General features: G+C 39.2%; 1 protein-coding gene across 2 annotated transcripts in view; it reads left to right on the top strand.

Annotated features, from left to right (window-relative positions):
- The first annotated feature begins 2,170 nt into the window (after positions 1-2,170).
- The window catches only part of MID1 (midline 1), a 101,138-nt gene continuing 84,721 nt past the window's right edge, over positions 2,171-18,587 (top strand). The window contains exon 1 of one of the 2 annotated variants that reach the window (XM_059818626.1): positions 2,171-2,716. In XM_059818626.1, the coding sequence (XP_059674609.1) occupies positions 2,171-2,716 (546 nt within the window). Of the gene's footprint in view, positions 2,831-18,587 lie in introns of both variants that reach the window. The other variant, XM_059818617.1, reaches the window with a different exon arrangement.

Genomic DNA, 18,587 nt, shown 5'->3' with positions numbered 1-18,587 from the left:
GATACAGGGAGTGGAGAGGAGGAAAGACAAACTGGACTGCATTTGCAGAAAAGGCTTTCATCTCTTCTGTGCTGTGTGGCTATGGTTGAGAAGAGAGGAGGGGAGTTGTCTTCCTGCTTATATCAAATTGCCAGGCCTTTAATTTTGACCAGATGCACCATGCAATTATGGTAGCTGATGGATAGTTATAAATGTATTAGTCTTTGGGAAACTGAACTTTATTTCAAGTAAGATCAGCATCACAGAAGATACAGGAAAGCAAATTTTGTGATGGGGTCAGTGCATTTTTTAAATGCTCAGATTTCTTGGCAGAATAAAAGGATGCGTTAGTGCAAAGAGACAAAGTATCTTAATTTCTAAGCATACCTCTGGAACAGACGCCTTGCTGCTCTTCCCACAGAGCAAGGAGGACTAAGTACCGATGGGCAGTCTGAACCTTGCCTCTGTTTGCTGAATTTTCCTTTTTGCTGTGGTTCATACTGGGGTTATAGGTAGCATTCCTGTCGCTGCACTCCCCACACTAATTGTCATGAAGTACAGAAGGTTCAAACACGCTTGGTTCCCAAGGCTGCTAATGAGCCCTGAGCTTTCCTCACCCTTAATGAACCAAGGTTTGTTCGTGGAGGATTCTTGTCCATCCCTCCTTTTCCCTGGCCAGGGGAGGAGGCAAGAATTCACACAACCAAACAATGACTTTACAGTGTAAAGACGATGCAGCTGTGCCATCTGAAGCCATCCTCAGTTATGAGCAACAAAGCTTAAATAGATTGTACTGTGAAGAGGTACAGCTCTGTGAGTGTGAAGCATAGCTTTTGCTTCTGCTTCACTGACCTGTCTGCTTGCGGCAGCGACGGGCTCTTGACGGGAGCTTAGGCTGGGAGAGCTGCATAGAGCGACTCTTTCAAAACCACTCTCTGTAACGCCGAGCACAGGAAAGGAAGCAAAATGAAGTTTCAGTTGATCTCTGATGGGGGTGTACTGCTGCGTTCTCCAGAAAATCCCATGCCCTCCATTTAAAAGTCATTGATTCCTAATCCACTTCAAGTGATTAATAAGGCCACTGAAGCAAGTGGTAGTTCATAAGTTTTAGTAGTAGAGAGTACTCACACAAAAGTGGATGCACACACACACACACGAACCCCTCCTAGGCAAATCACACATTTCACTATCTCGCTACATCTTACTCTCTAGAGGTTCTTCTTGTACCAGAGGTTAGGATCATCAAAAATTTGGGCTAAACTACTGTTTATCATTTACTTCATCCACCTTCCTTTAGGCATTTCAGTTACGACACTGTGCAACCCTCCAGCTGTGTTTATCTTACTACAAACACATATGTGATATATTTTTGGGTATATGTGTACAGTTATGTATGCGCAAAAGTACAGGTACATATAAATACAGTTGCATATGTTCTTGAAATACATAGGAATAGTATATTAGTATATGATATATATATATATCATACATATATATTATATGTAAAATATCACATGCTTTCCTAGAAACATTATTCCCTGTGTATATTCAGTTATATATTTATGGAAGTAAACACAGACATGTACTCTAAATGCTGTACTGTTGCTATAATAGCAAATGAAAATTTCAATCTGATAAAATAACTCTGTTAATTGTAATAGCAATCGTAAGGTTATTAGTTATAATACTCTGGACTAATCCTTGCACAATGCTATACAAAGGTGAAGTTTTTTTAAGAAGTTTTACTACTATATGAGTGAAGCCAAAAGCAGCATCTGCAGAAGAAATCTAATTTTGCTGTAATAGGCTGTTTGAAGGTCATCATTTTGGGTTTGAATAATGCACAGAAACATCTACTGTTTTCCTCGATCGCATGAGAAAGAAAGGGAAAGAGAAAGAAATCAAGAAGGAGCTTTTGGTTTGCATTCTTAAGTGAACAGAGAGAGGGGAAAAGAATAAAGCAGTCTGGTTTTAAATACCTTGATATGTGCATGTGCAGGTTCAAAACTTTAGATTGCTCTCCCGCCCGGCGTGGTGGGTTGATAGCCCCGGGAGCAGTGGCGAAAGTTGACAACCCCCCACGGCTGCCCCCTCATGTTCTCTCTCGCCTAATCGAATTTTATGTGTGTTTCCAGATAGCTGATCAGCTTCCCTGGATTTCGCTGACGCTACAGGAAAGCTTTGCCTGAAGATGGAAACACTGGAGTCGGAACTGACCTGCCCTATCTGTCTGGAGCTGTTTGAAGACCCGCTGCTGCTGCCTTGCGCTCACAGCCTCTGCTTCAACTGCGCACACCGCATCCTGGTCTCCCACTGCGCCACCAACGAGCCGGTGGAGTCTATCACCGCCTTCCAGTGCCCGACCTGCCGCTATGTCATCACCCTCAGCCAGCGTGGTCTAGACGGGCTCAAGCGCAACGTCACCCTGCAAAACATCATCGACAGGTTTCAGAAAGCCTCAGTCAGCGGGCCCAATTCCCCCAGCGAGACCCGCCGGGAGCGGGCATTTGATAGCAACAGCATGTCGTCCTGCGAGAAGGTCCTCTGCCAGTTCTGCGACCAGGACCCTGCCCAGGAGGCGGTGAAAACCTGTGTTACCTGCGAGGTATCCTACTGCGAAGAGTGCCTGAAAGCCACTCACCCTAACAAGAAGCCGTTCACCGGCCACCGTCTCATCGAGCCCATCCCGGACTCTCACATCAGGGGATTAATGTGCTTGGAGCACGAGGACGAGAAAGTTAACATGTACTGCGTGACGGACGACCAGTTAATCTGTGCCTTGTGTAAACTGGTCGGGCGACACCGTGACCATCAGGTGGCAGCTTTAAGTGAGCGCTATGACAAGCTAAAGGTTAGTGCTACCCATCAGCTTTTCTAGCCAAGCAGCGTGTGGTTGGGAAGGAAAGCACCCTCCGGTTTCATGCTAAATTCCTCATTTGGGCAGGGGTTGGGAAACGCAGGTGTGTGGTCTCTAATAGGACGAGATACAGTTATAGATCTATATGTGCATTTGCTCATCACCATCGAAAAGGTGTCAGGTTTTGCTTAAAGAAAGATTCCTCAGTTGTGCTTTGATTTCTCTGTAGCTATCATAAGGAATATGCAGGATATACTACTGTTTAGGTGAATCTCCCTACAGCTTTGTTTGCAGCAGCTGGCAAGGTCTAGCGCTGACTGCACATACACAGGCACTGATTGAAATGTCAGGCATTCTTCGTATGCGCTTTGCTGTTGATTATTTTTCATTTGGCTGCTTTCATTGTGAAAAACCCTTTGCATCGCTGCTAACAGGAGATGCATTTATCTGTGCCGGCTTCAGGGATGCCAGCTGCCCGTCCAGCCAGGGAACCCAAATGCCGGCTCCGCTCCTCCTGCGCTGCCTCCCACCTGGGCTCGCAGGCGGCGCAGTCCTGGAAACAACACCGAAATTGTTTATGAGATCCTTGTGGCGTTCCCACAGTTTGGCGAGCTCCCGGCACATCCCCTGCCAGGTAGCCGGGCGGCTCCAGCAGCCCCCCGGCCCCGCGCAGGAGGCCCTGGCTGGGGTGGCAGTGGGTTGCCAGGCCGCAGGGTGCTCTGGCTGCTCTCCGAGCTGCCGGCGGAGGCCGAGCTCCCGCTGACCAGCGAGGCCAAGGCGAGCGGCCTCCCGCCCACCTGGGTGTATGTTCCTCTCATGCTGATTTCGGTGCTGCCGCAGAGCAAAGGCAGGAATTAAGCACCCCACGCTTCCCTCCCACCGCTCCCTCAGGACGGTCTGCGTGTGCCTGTGCGCCTCTGCGGGGGGATTTTTTAAAGATGGACTGCAGTCGAGAAACCACAAGTGTGGAGGGCAAAGCTTATCTGCCAGCCTTCTCACATGGAATTTCGGAGGCGGAAAAAGAAACTGAATTAATAGGTTTAACTAACTGGAGGGGTTTTCTTAGATAACTTCAGACACAAATGTGTGGCTGCACACATCTCTACGATAACTTCATGTGAGTGCAGGTGAAATTTGCCTACACACGCTGTGTGGCCTTTGTGCCTCTATGTATATGCAAACACGCAGATCGTATTCTATGATTATATAAACATAATGAAAGACACCTCTTCACCTGGACCTGATAGCTTCCTTTCTTCTCTGAAAGACTTTTTTATTTACTAAGAAGGAGTTGTTATTTTTGCTTTCTTTTTTTTTCTAAACTGCTGTGTTATTTTAATAGGTAAGAGTTTAGCTATTGATAAAAGGGGGCATGGACTATAAATGTGACTAGAAGGGACATGGACTTGTGGTGCTTTTCAGTAATCCAGTGGGTTTATATCCTTAACAGGTGCTACTACTTAGGAAGCTAAGAGTGACTAAACCATTGTCTTGTTTATCAACTTTGTATGAGTAGGAATGCACTGCTTAACATGAAATACTCTCAGAATTAAATACTGGATATTTTTGAGGATGTCAATAGATTTTAAACATTTCTTAGTGTTGGTGTATTTAGATATAGCAAGTCTTGAAAGAAGACTTTAAAAGCATGTATCTTCTCCTGAGATCTTTGACTTCGTATTGCAGATAGGAAAAAAGTTTAGGGTATTTTTGTATGTTCTATGGCTTTTTTCTGCCAAGATGCCTAAGCAAACTCTGAATGAATATCTCAGACAGCCAAGCAACATTGACATTAGATGTTACACAATTTATCTAACTTGGCAGAAGCCCAATAAAGTACTTTCTGCCAGCCACCTCAAAGAGTAATTCAAGTACTAATTTAATGGTTAGTATAGGCCTGGGTCAAATCACTTTCCTTATAATGGTAAGTCCTGTCACTGTTTATAGTATCTGTACAATTTTTTTTGAGATGTGGATTTTCTTTGTACCTAAACTATGTAGAAGTACTTTATACGGATAATAATTAACCTAGATGAAATCCGATTCCTATCCCCTTTTGTCATGAGGCAGCCCATTTCACTTTGCTAATGCCAGCAATGACATCAGTCATGCCAGTTATGCCAGCAGTTATGCCACGTTTATGCTGTGAGTCTAGGAACAGTAGGCTAGGTGGTTTTCATCCAGATCCAGCGTCCATTCTCTGTTCATAAGAAGGTAACCTGAAAACTATGTCTTTCCTTTCCTCATTGTCTCTTCCATCTCACAAATCGGTGCAGTTTTATATATCAAACTCTGAGAATGAGATTTTCAGTTCCATAGATTGGCATCTATCCCTCAGGAGTAAGGGAACAATACCTGTTCACATCAGCGTTTGGTAGCTGAGAGGCAAGAAATTCAGGTCCATTCTCATGTTCATGTCTCCTCCTTCATAAATGGTGATACGACCTCTTGAGTCACTGGTCATGCTGCTAACGTAAATCTTAGGTACGAGCTTGCAGATGGTCTTTGTTAACTTACAGATAATGTGCATGCACCATTGGCAAATTCAATGTTCAAGTGGATCAGAAAATCCCCACCTGAAAAAATAGGTTGTTGCTTGCCCTAATGCTGCTGCATGGTTTTAAAATACATGGGGTTTGATAGATAGGCTACGCAAATCTTTAAAAACTATTCTGAAAGAATGTGCATGTGGTAGCCAATAGTATAGTGCATTCATTCAGAAATGGGTGGTTAATTGTATCTTTAAAAAAGAAAAGCAAAACCGCTTCAAGTGACACTTTCTTTCTTGTGATTTTTCTTTTTAAATTGACACATTGTTGATGCTAACAACAGCAACTGGTGTTGCTCTGGGTGTCGAGCTATGCTAATTACTTGCATTCCCTTCCAGTGGTGTTACTAATTATTTAAACTATATCTCACCCTTCATTAAGCACAGGACAAAAGATGCCATTACAATCTAGCTCCTTTTGTGGCAAAAATGAAACCCCTTAATTAGGAGGGGCGTCTACACTGAAGTGTGTTTAATAGTCAATGTAATAGCAATTGCGGACATCTGAAAATAAGAAAGTGTTTTCCTTTGGCAACTATGGCTCCAACACTTTTCTTTCTCAACTCGTACTGGGGCGGAGGCGGTTGAGGGCACTTGTGTTATTCCAGGAGCTGTCTTTTCTTGCTCAGCTATGCAACCGTGTGATATACCTTCACGCTTATAGTTGGTTTAGTATTTATAGAGGTGTTGTTGGGTTTTTTTAGGTAGATCATAGACAAATGCATATCAAAAATGGAAAAACAATAAACCATGACCAAAACAGAGAACAGGAAATTTATGAGGTGGTGGTCAGAATTGTGGTATAAATTAGAAATAATTTTCAGCTGCATAAACAATGAGAGCTTTAAAAATAGAAAGTGCAAATGCTTATGCTTACCCCACCATACTACCGCAAAGAAAATATTTATAGCTAATTACTTTTGTTACTGATTCTTTGCTTTTTGTCTTGTTGCAGTGGAAAGGAAAAGACAATTCAAAAGTATGTTCATTTTTTTCAGAGAAAATTCATAGAAATCACCATTGTTCTATATAGATATTTATACTCAAGAAAGTGATAAGAAAAATCAAAATATAAGATTTTTTTTTTTGAACAAGAGAGAATATTTCAGGGAGAAGTTGCAAGGTGCGGATGAAAAGACATTGCTCATGTAATATTAGCAAAGAGCCATGAAGGTAACAAAAGAGGAAGATTGATGGTAAGCCATATTTTTAAATATTGTAAAGCCAGCATAACTCCATTGAAACCAATGTTTTAACTCACCTTCATATTTACTGAGAATCTGTCCACTGATACATATTTTGGCATAATTTTTGTACTGCTTAGTAAAGAAAGATCTTTTGTTAAATCGAACTGCTGTAGGTTAGCTGTTGTTCTCCATGTTTTTGTTTGAATTTTATTAGTGCTGACGTGTATTGGGCATGTTGAGAAGGGCAGGGCAGTCCTCTGAATGGCACTCAGCAATTCCAGGAACAAAAGGGAGCTTTCTTGTTTGTGTGGTTTCCATCTAGTTTTAGTGGCAGAATCCATACACATCTATTTTTCCTACAGTGTTGATTCAGGATGCAAGGGTTTGGTTTTCTACAGCGTGTCAATTCAATTACTCACAAATATTTTTTTTGGTGGGAAGCAGCCATACTGTTTCCACGTAGGGAGAATTGCATTCTATTCTTATAAGCCTACTTTGACCGTGTAAAGGTAGGAGACTTCGTCAAGTCCACAGCTTCTACAAATAGAGAGCAAAAATATGCATGCTTCCCTTCTATGTATGTTATGAATTTAAAAAATTTTCATATTTAAATGTCTTTGCAGAGATACTAGCAAAATATATGTTGAAGCTTTCCAACTATTTTTACTTGGCTTTATTTTGTAGTTGCAGCTAGATCCACAGATTGAGTTAGATACCACAGATTGGTATACCGTGATTATAGTGTTGGTGATATTGTGTTACCAAAAGAACCCAGCATGTACAGCTCTATACTTGTACAAACAGATAGGTTGACAATCAGGAAATATTGGTTTCTGCACTTACGTATACATATATTACGTACATACATGTAAATATGTGTCTATATAAATTTTATTCATTTTATGTGCATATTTATAGTGCTTGTGTTGGTATATAAAGACGATACTACATATGTTTGTATGTATATGTATGTAGACTTGCTTGTCCAGCATAAAAATACATATAATTTCTAGTAATGTCTAGGTTCATTAATAGCTAGAATCTTGAATTTGAATAAACACATATATGCTTATATTTTAAGTAAATACACACAGACTCATATATATGTGTAGGTCAGTAAAAATATTTTGATCACATATATAATATAAAAAATACACATTAATTGTTTTACTTGGTATCCATTTTTAATATTCCATGCATATATCTTTTTTTTAGTAGCTGAATATTTTCACATCTAAATCTATAGTTTCCTTGTGTACCCTTAACTTTACTTCCTATTTAACGGTACCTATTTACACTAAAAAGAAGTCCAACTGATATGTAAAGACATATTATGTCAGTGTTATAGTGATATGTATTATTAAACATTTAGATAAGCGGCACTTTTCCTTACATTGTACTTAATAGATTCAGAGCATAGAAAGTTACTTTCTATAGTGCCAGTTATGCAGGTTTAACATATAGTTAAACTACTATATCCAACCTGATGAAATGTGGAACTTGTGGACTTTAATTTTTACTGGATTATTGTTAGATTGGATGCAGCTTGATATTATTATTAGATTAGATACTGTTTGACAGATATTTCAGTGCATTAATTTTTTGTGAAGTTAAAATAATGAATGGTCACATCTACTAGTATGCAATACTAATTTGATATTACTCACCCAGAAATAGATGCAAAAATGTAACTAACTGGCTGTGCTTCAATATTTGCAAAGATCCAAAAATATTAAGTTGTTGCATGGAAGGTGATCAACTTAGGAATGAACTATTTTACTACAAAGGTTTTCCAGCTGCACTGATTTTATTATGTTAGTATATAAATATTAAGGCAGACTTTAGAACATACTCTCTTTAGTCTCGTGTTCTTTCAAGTGGCTGTGTTTCCTCCAGCTGGTATTTCTTTGGTAGAGTTTAGAAGAATAAAAGAAAATGTTGATACAGTAATAATAACATTAGTCTCTCTGTTCTTTTTTTTTTGGCAAATTTTAGAATACTTTAGCCTAATTTGAAGTTCCTTGTGTTTATGATGGTGGATAATGAACTATGACTTTACAATAGTTATAAAAATGTACTATGAGATTGTTTTTATTTTATCTTCTGAAGACCCTTTAAATAATATAAGCCATAGTTTAAAACTTACTTTCACAAATTTAACAGTTGGCAAGTCTTTAAAAAATGTTCTCATACTACTTATTTCCTTCATTTTTTAGTGGAAATGATGGTGTTGAAGGCATAATCTATTCAGGAAGAACAGGAGAATTAAATAAAATTGTAAATAGTACAGCATTATTATCTTTGTTCTCATGATTCTGGTTTCCAGGGAAGCCAGACCAGGCATTAAGTAAAATGTATTTTCATACTTTTCCATGGATCTCATCCAAACTGTTCAGATAATGGACTTTAAGTCCATATTCTAGCTCTGAATTTGCTTATTGTAATGACCTCCTGAATGACCCTTCTTTGCTTATGTTTTTTTAGATAATAAGATGCTTGAGAGTTGTTGGTGGAATATAATGCACAACAGATACTTCCTCAGAATGAGAATTTGTGTTTAAACAATAAATAATAACGCAATAAAAAATAAAACAATAAAAATGGAAATGAAGCAAAAAAATGAGGTTAAGGGCAAGTAGCAAACTGTTTTAGAACATTTAGTGATGGGCACAGGTTGACCCTTTGTTTAGGAAATGTAGTGTCTGCCTACCAGGGTAACAACTGTAGGGTCCAAAAAGTTACATACCTTTCAAGGGCAGAACATTTACAGCTTTTAGCATAACAGTATGTTTTCTTATAACTAATAAATAGAATGACTAAGCTAATTCTTTTAGTGCTTTACCAGGGAATGATAAAGCTAGTTGGGGGAGTATGGCTAAAAACACTTACCATGGACAGTAGGCTAAATCTCACACTCTTCAGTGGCATTGAGAGGTGTGTGGAAGTGTATGAATATGTATGTCTATACATCAGGTATGTATAGTCTGAACTTATTTTAAGGTATAACCTTATTTTAATGCAAATATTTAAAAAAATAAAGTGACAGCAAATACATTTTCAGACAAAGGTGAAGGTGGTTAATACTATGCTTTAAATAGGAACAAAAAAACAGCCCAAAATCTGGATGTAAACATCTCCCAGATAAGAACTGCAGAACACTCAATATTCAGATTTCTCTCAAGCTTTAATTTAATATGTTAAATTACTCCATGAAGAGAAATCCAAATTACTTTAACATACAATCATCGGAGCATGATTAAAGCTTTTTAGTTCTTTATCTTATGTGGAACAATTTTCATGACCTATTATATTTTTTTCATCTTAAAACACAAATCCAGCAACAATCTCAGTACACTACTTTCAATTTCAGGCTTTGCAAGTGTACATCTATTATGATTTTCTTTAGCCCTCTTTTTTCAGCAAAATGTACACTTCCTAGCAAAATGATAGTACTTGTATGCATCCTCAGCACTGTGAACCTATAAATAGGGGTTCATACCAATCAGAAATGGTGCCTAATTTTGAAAGCCTGAATAGTCCACGGAAAGGGAATCTCCTCCAGAAGGTTATAGACCGGAAAGCCGTGTTGGGTTGTTAAAGTACACTTTGGACTCAAAACCTGATATGGATGATAAGACTGTGTGTTCTCTCTTTCTCCCATCTGTCTTTTTACCTCTCCCCCAAACCAGCCATCCAGCCCCCTATCTCCCTTGGCATCCTTTGACCCTCCATGCAGGAACCCTCTTCTTTTGCTGGGAAGGACATTATTGCCCCTGAGAGCAAGCACCCACACCGAGGACGTGGGGCGAGGGGATTCCCGCCCTTCACAGCTCTCAAGTATCATTTATAAAGCGCTCTCTCAAATCAGAATGCTCTGTTTTTCCAGTTATCTAAAGTCAGTGAAAAATGAAGGAGGGGCAAAGAAAATGGAAAAGTAGATAATTTTATCATAGCGTGACCATACTAAGTTATTCCTAGTAGTAAATGCTTACGTAAGCAATTCTTACCCTTTAACAGTATAAACGCTTAATTGAAAACGCATCGTCTTCATTAGTAAAATGCTTAGAACATGTTGGGTAGCTAATAAATAAGTAATATACCAGTGGCTTTCTTGATGGTGTGCCTTGATGGTGCCAGCAGGATTGCTTTTTGTGATAGCCTTTTCTTTTTTAATTTCTGCAGGCTGGAGTGGAAGTATCACACGTTTTACAAATTTCTCCTTTGTGTGTGGTGTTAACCCTATGCAATATGCCAGTTTACGACGGTGGAAGGGGAGCACGTACAGGGTTATTTTAATGCCTCAGACAAAAGCGCTGAAGGGACTGGAGCTCTGGGCTGCCTCTGTACCTTACAGGTCCTTTCCATTAGACCTTACTGATCTGCTTTCAGCTGTCCTCAGCTGTCAAGATGTGAGACTTTGTCATAGCTAGAATTGCATTGCAAATTCAGCAAATTCTGTGCCTCCTGCTAGCACCTGTGTGTTTTCGTATATGCCTTGTCTCCTCTGAAAGAGCTCCATGAGATTCTGAGTGCTGAAAACTAGAAAAGGAAGAAAAATGGACAAGAAATGAGACCGTAGTCAGAAGTAGAATTCTGTAGAAATATTTCCCCATCCATCCCAAGTATGACACTATTGCACTTCCAGAATTTTTGGGCTATTTGCTTGTTTGTATTGAATGCATGTTCCAAGTTGCATCAATTTGACTTTGAAAGCAACAGAGTTCGGTGTGGATTGTTTGGTTGGTTTTTTTCCCATGCTTACAACATTTGCATTTTCAGAGAAATTAAAATCTCCTGCCAAAATGTAATCTGTGTACTCTTTTGAAACTTTGTAATTTTAACTTTCTTACAGTATGTTGGCCAGAATAGCATAAATTAGCAGAATGATCCTTTAATTATATGTTACATTATGAGAGGGATCAAATTCAGCACAGATAAGAGATGTAACTGGAGTGTCTATGGCTAGCTTTTTCCTTTTGCAATTTATCGGTTCAATTAGTTATGATATTCAGAATGATCTTCTAAACTACAACAGACCCCTCATTCAGAGCCTTTCAGTGGCCCACAGAACATTGGCTGCAGAAACCAAATGCTGAAAATTTGAAAAGGCAAGGATATTTTGGTGGAGTAATATACAATGTACAACTTCATATCTATACAGAAGTTGAGGGGATTTTAAGAAAAAAAAAGGAAATCTCTGGGCATTTGTGACTTTGGCGTAGACGGTATTCCACTGTACTATCATCTCTGCTGACTGCATCTGTAAAGTATAGAAATTATTTTACTTAATTTTACTATGGTAATTCCCAATGGCTCAATTCAAAAAAAGTCCTGTAATATAAAATCTTGTACAAGCACATGAGATGTAATCCTAGCTTCAAGGAATATTCATTCAACAATGCTTAGAACAAAATAAGAACGCAAGCATGACAGGTATGTAGAAATTTTATGTGGTCACAGTAATATTCAGGTGAGCTGTTGGCATCATGTAAATGAATAAGATTAAATAAGAAGAAAGTTTTAAATTACTATTGGCTAGTTCCACTAGTCAGTGCAAGCACTAGTATTTGATTTCTTACAATTATTCTGGTTTGAAATACAATAGCCTCACTCCCCCCTGTCACTATGCAGAAAGGGCTGGTTTCTTGTGCCCTTCTTTTGGGAGAAGAGGTCCCAGTGCAACTCCTGACTCTGTACGTCCTATCTCATGTGCCAGTCTAATAACAAATTAATTCTGATGTCCAAACTGATGTTAGTACACTGTTATAACAGTATTCTCTATTGACTGAAAAATTACACTCCCTAATTTGAAAAAAGAACTGAAATATGAGACATTCCAAAATATGAGAGAATCTCTATCTCATATCTTATGAGATAGAGATTGTCTTCTATCTCGTGTTTCAGCTTTTATTTCTTAATGAAGTTATGGTTTTGATATGACAATCGTTTTCCAAAGGGTATTCTAAATAAACTGAAAATAAAAACCTGGTGCAATGAGACAAGATCTTTCATGTAACATATGGAACAGCTCTATAAATTACAATAAATACTAATAGAATGTATAGTCTTTTCTCAAAAAGCTAGAAAATACAAAGGGACCTTTTCAATGTCATTACTTCCTAGTGTCATATTGCACAAATAATTTCTTACACTATTACTTACTGTAGGCTCACCAGTTGTGGGTGATAAATCATTGTTAATACCAGGACAGATGAAGATGGGAGCAGCAATCTGCTGTTAGGCTGAGTGAAGAGGTGGGAATGAGAGGGGGACGGACCTCTTGGGTCCTAGGACTAACATCAGTATGGGATTGGTAATATACCTCTTGTTCAGGGGTATGCATAAAATCGTAAGCCACTCCAGCATTTTTCCTGTCCTTCCACCTATAATGCACACACATCTTGAAATACATACTATTAAACTTCCATTTTTGCCTCAGAAGATAAATACTAACCGGTTCAGTTACAAATAAGCTGGAACATCTCTGATGGCAGATAGTACTGGAAGATTTCTTAGCACACTCAGAGTATCAGAGCTGGAGGAAGCAAGGACTAATTTGAAGCTGATAAAGCAAAAAATAATAAAAATGCTTCCCTAATCAAAACAATCCAGGTTTTCTCTTTTCTTTAAATATTGTTTGCATGTATGTGGATACTTTTATGACTTGCCAAACTCTCCTGTTTTTCCCATGCAGTTTATATTGAGATTTCATGCTATCTGTGAATAACAATGTCAATTCAAGCTTGTAATGCATTTGAATGTCAGAGAAATTTTCCATTTCTAAGCTTAGCTAATAGGTAAAATTAAAGGTAAAAAAAAATACATCATCTTTCATTAACTACTAGAGAAATGAAAACATCCTGTGACAAAGTAAAAGAGAAGAACCTGCATTGCTGTATTAGTTACATAGATTAATGTTCTTCTGGTTCTCGGGAAAGTTGTGTACCCTAGTAGCGTACCCTGCTTTACCAGCTGGCAGTTGCTGTAGGCTCCTGCATTACAGTAGCCTCGCCACTGAAACTCATCTCTGCGCTTCTGGAGTTGTACTGGCTGTTATGAAATGTGAGGCTGTGTACCCAAGTTTTGTTATTTGCTATGATACAGTCAAGCTTTAAAAGGGATTAAAGACAGGCAGCTGTTCACAACATATGTGTCTCATGGTAGAAGCATTAAGCAGACTCGTTAGGCTGTAGCTAATGACAGCGTGCGCAAACTTTATTTCCAGACTAAGCCAGCAGCATATGGAGAATATAACTCATTCAAACTGAATTTGAGCAGTATCTATCTTAATGATAAGTTACTAAAGAGAAGAAAACGTACTGATCAGTGTATGGACGACTGTTCATCTGAGTACGTATTCAAAACTTTTTATTTGTGGCCGAAAGACTCTAAACACATACATGCAAGAAATCTCTTCAAAGGAATAATCAAAGGAACTACTAAACTATTAGAAATAATATTTGACTGACATAATCAGTTTTAAAATTTAAAATTTGTCAATCCAAAAATAGATGTTCTCAATACCTTCCCCAATATACCAAACCTGACTATATTCTGTAAACTCTAAAAGGGGAAACCATATGTGCAAATATGCAAGAGATTGGTAGAGATGAATTCTTGGGAGAGAAAACCCCTGTGTTTTTCCAATAGTCATGGACCTCCTGGTCGCTGTATGATCTTTCCTATGGCTTCTGTTTCCCCCGTGTACACGGATGCTGGGGGCTGCTGGGGCAATGGGTCACTCCAGGATGGCCCAACTAACGCTTGGGCTCTCCCAGGGCACAGGGTGTTCTGCAGCTTAGCAGGAGCAAGTCACATTTGCTTTTCTGTGAGTAAGCGCTTGCTATTGGAAAGCTAGCACTGAGGGTTAAAATCCATCTGTACACTGAAAACTCTGTCATGTGAGGGACTTCCTGCATTGCAGCCCTTTTTCATCCCAAGGGGTGATAGGTGGCCACTTACTGAAAGGGCCCACTCAAGATGCCTGGTGAGGTTATGCAAACTTTGGGTGAGTTTATATGATGATGCAATCTTTTATTTCATGTGCCTTAAGTATGGGCAGGCGTTGTTCTCTCCCCTGCATTTGATTACAACCTTCAACCTAAAAAATATGCTGCGGCTTGGGGGGGGGAAGGGTCATTATATTAGACATACAATAATGTTTTCACCCTCTTTTAAGCATTTCTTACGATCACTCTTGAGGAAAAAGTGACCTTTCCGTTCAGATCCACCAACTGGAGCAGCAACCATGAAGCTTTTTTGTTGTTTTTACGTTGCCTTTCCCTCTGCTGAATTAGCTTTCTTTTCAGACTTGGTAAACACGTGCTCCAGCTCTACTGAAATTCTGATGCACTGAAATTCTTATGTACTGAAATTCTTATGTAGGCAGGATGTTATGAATTACTGTAGTTCTTTTTGGGTAAGAATATTATCAGAGGGACCTATTTTACCCTTTTATTTTACTTAATTACTTCCAGCTTTGTCCATATTTATACAAATTGAAAACCTTTGTCTGAACATATAGTGAATTACTCTAAGTAATACCACCTCTTTAGATTAATAATTTTCTTGTAATGTCTTTTGTTAAAACAGGCTGGGTAAAGAGAGGGATAAGGTAATAAAACATTTTTCTGAACACCGGAGAAAAATTTAAATGAAGTCTAAATTTTGAGCCGTTTTAAATGGGTTCTTGCTCTGCCTAAATCAGTTTGCACGTTCTCACTTGAAAGCAATGTAATTTTTCTGTCAAATAAATTACTACTACTCTTTAAGAAAAATCAAACAAACAAACAAAACCAATTTGGAGTTCTGCTCTTAAATCTCATAATGCTTCATTTCAGCACTGTTACAATCAGTGAAGGCTTTAGATTTTAATGTGTACAATATCAAAATAATTTTGAATAAATTAGGAAGCTATTTTAGTCTAACTTTTGCCTCTGTTGTGTGCAGAGTTGAGTGTTTGCAGTATAGGTGTACAAGCAGATTGTTGGGTTACAGGTACATGATTGTCACAAGTTGCAAATTCAGATGTGGGAGCTTATTTTGTAATGACTCTCCTTATAGTTAGCAATGAAACTGTCACTTCAAGGAAGAAAACAACAGAAAAGCAGAGGGGAGGATGCTTGTTTTTTATGTTGGGTTTTTTTTTTCTGACATATTCTAAGCATGGTAGGAACCCCAGTTCACCCTGAAGTTTGAGACCTGAGTGCCTCATTGAATGACTCCTGCTTGCAGAATGGGCTCTGAATCTGCTGTCACATGTTTTCCTCGGAGGAACTCATTTCCTTCCTGAGGAGGTCTGCAAGGTCAGGCAAATACCCGATCTTGGAAGCTGCCTGTCTCAGGGCTGCTCTCTCTGACCTGTCATTTCTATGGAAAAAATCATAGGGGAAATCTGTCAGAAGCCCTGGAGTGTAGCTAAATGCTGCAGTAATGGGAAGCCATTTTAAACTGGGCATGCCAGGTAGAAAAGTGTTTTGAAGCTTTGGGGTTTTGTTCTTTTATATAGTACATATGTAATTTCAGTATTCTTGTTTAAGAGTCAGAATTTATGTAATTGGTTTCTAGTGCTGTGAAGCAGTAAGAGCTTGGTAGTGTGAGTAAAAGGCCTCCTGTCCAGTCTTAAAATTTCGGCCCTGTTACTACTTTTACTTTATATTATGTTTACAGTACAGACCGAATTCTGGCCTCAGGCATACCAGCAGAATCCCACATTGCTTCAGCAAATATTATTGGATTTTTGGATTATTCCTACTTACTAATTATTTATTTATTAGGTACTTATTATTGACTGTTTGGGGTTTTTCTTATTTACACTCTTAGCACAGAGAGCACATTATGGGATCACTGAACTGGTTTAACAAGACCGCTGCTGCCAAAAAATGGTTCACCCTGTTTATGTCGTTCTTGCTCTCTCTCCTGCATGCTCCTGCTGTCCCCACTGAAGTAGTTGCGGCACCTGCGTGGCCCTTTGGTGAGGCAATTCCCTGCCTTTTCTGCTGGCAGCGAGCAGTCCTGGCAATGCAGTGGAGCAGGCGTGCGTGAGGTGGGACCGCTGAGTCTGCTCCATTTTCTCCCTCTTTAGGCACCCAGCCATCTTCACTGACCGCACAGGTGTACTTCAGCACGACTGCTGTGCTAGATGTTGGTAGTAGATGCACAAGTCAGGTGTCTAAAACACAATTTCCCAGCAGCCAAATCAATTTAATGGCTGGGTTCTGTGGGGTCTACCATTTCCCCCCTTCTGTAGTGCTGCATCCCTACCTCCTCCTCAGTATCTGTGCCATGCCTGTCTGATCCCACCCTGAGCTATGCCAGCTCTCAAGGTCAGTAAAAAACCAACTCTGCATAGTAAGTGAATAATTTTCTGGATGTCTAGCATGTTGAAATGACTCAGTGATAGGTCGGACATTATCTAGTTCTGGCACAAAGTAAAGATGAGGATCTTACAGAGTGGGACAGGAGGGAGGAAAGTAAGTGAATGGACTTTAACTATTATCCTAAGCAAGGAGGAGCAATTTCACCTATAGCCCTTAATTGTGTATAAAAAGGGGATATAGCAACTTCTCTACGTCTAGCTCTGTTAAGGGTTGTTCTCTTTATCAGCACAGACCGCTGTTAAGATGTGCAGATATGACTCTTGATATTCAGTCAACCTTTCAGAATTTGAGGAAAGCTAAAAAAAGAAAGCTTTCTTTTTCCTTGTGTCATTACATGGCCAAAAAGTATTTTTCCCAATAAACCAACTGTATTGATAAACAAAGCAAAATAAACTACAGAGGTACAAAAGTGGTGCTATAACTGTGCCTATACAAAGACTTTTTTCAGTACAAAAATTCCCTGCAGAAGTTACACCGTTCACATGATGTTAGCACTCTGGCAAAAGATTCTAATGTAGCTTCTAATGTGAAGCTGTGGCTTTTGTTCGGAATAGTGGTAGGAAAACAAATTGATCTTTGGAGGTTTTTACCCTCCTGCTATGAATTTTGCCCTATGATTAGGCTCCATGTCACCCCCTAGTATGTGCTTAGAACTTACTGTAAGTCCTCCAGACAGTTCCAAAAAATCGAACAAATATTTCACAAATCTGGCTTAAAGTTTGAGCTTGGAAGCAGTCACAGAAGTAATTTGTTTTAGATTTCCTTGAGAACCCTTACTAAATTTCTAGTAGGGATGTAATATTTTCTGCTTTGGGAAAAGTTCACCCATGAAAAACATGGACAAAACTGAGGATTTGTTATTAATTTATTTATTTATTTTGATTTATACACACAACTTTTGAAATAGTCCTGGAACATTCCTTAAAATATAGTTGAATGGATCTGTCTGGTAATACCCTTTTAAGCACAAACCATCAGGACTTCAATAACTGAGCTGCAACAGGTGTAGATACATCTGATTTTCAAGAACTCCTGTCAGAGCCTTCCCACTTTCTCACAGACTGCAGGATCAAATGGGCTTGGGAGTCATGCTCACTAAAACAGGGCTGTTGTAAACTATATAAAGAGCAAATTCCAAAACACATCAGAGCTAATTTGCCATTGTTTTCACCATAAACCATAATGAATCCTCATCAAACAAATGCAGCTGCTATGGTGCTGTATCCAAAATAATGTAATTAAATTGCTGCTTGGGGAATTTTAGAATATAAATTTGGCAGAGCCTCGTTACTGGCAATTCGACAGCGAAGCATTTATAATCTTATCCAGAGAGGTGATCCTGTGTTCTGTCATTCTAAGAACACAGAGAGGAGAAACAGAACCAGGATGACAAATGGCCAGACTGAAATCTGAAACAAGAAACCGCAAGAAGTTAAGGCTAATGCAAGCCATGCTGGAAAGCCTATTGGGAAGGCAAGGGGAGGACAGGAGGAGAAACCTTAGATGGGTTACATTAGAAAAATTCTCCACCACACTCCACAGTGACAAGGTCAGTAAGGAAAAAGGGTCCACCGAAGGGAGCCCGTGGGAGCCACAGCTTTGCTGCTGTCAGGGTAAGAAGAGTCACAACCCCAAAG

This window comes from Gavia stellata, chromosome 1, assembly GCF_030936135.1.
Source record: "Gavia stellata isolate bGavSte3 chromosome 1, bGavSte3.hap2, whole genome shotgun sequence".
NCBI lineage: Eukaryota > Metazoa > Chordata > Aves > Gaviiformes > Gaviidae > Gavia > Gavia stellata.
This window is presented reverse-complemented; position numbering and strand designations above follow the sequence as displayed.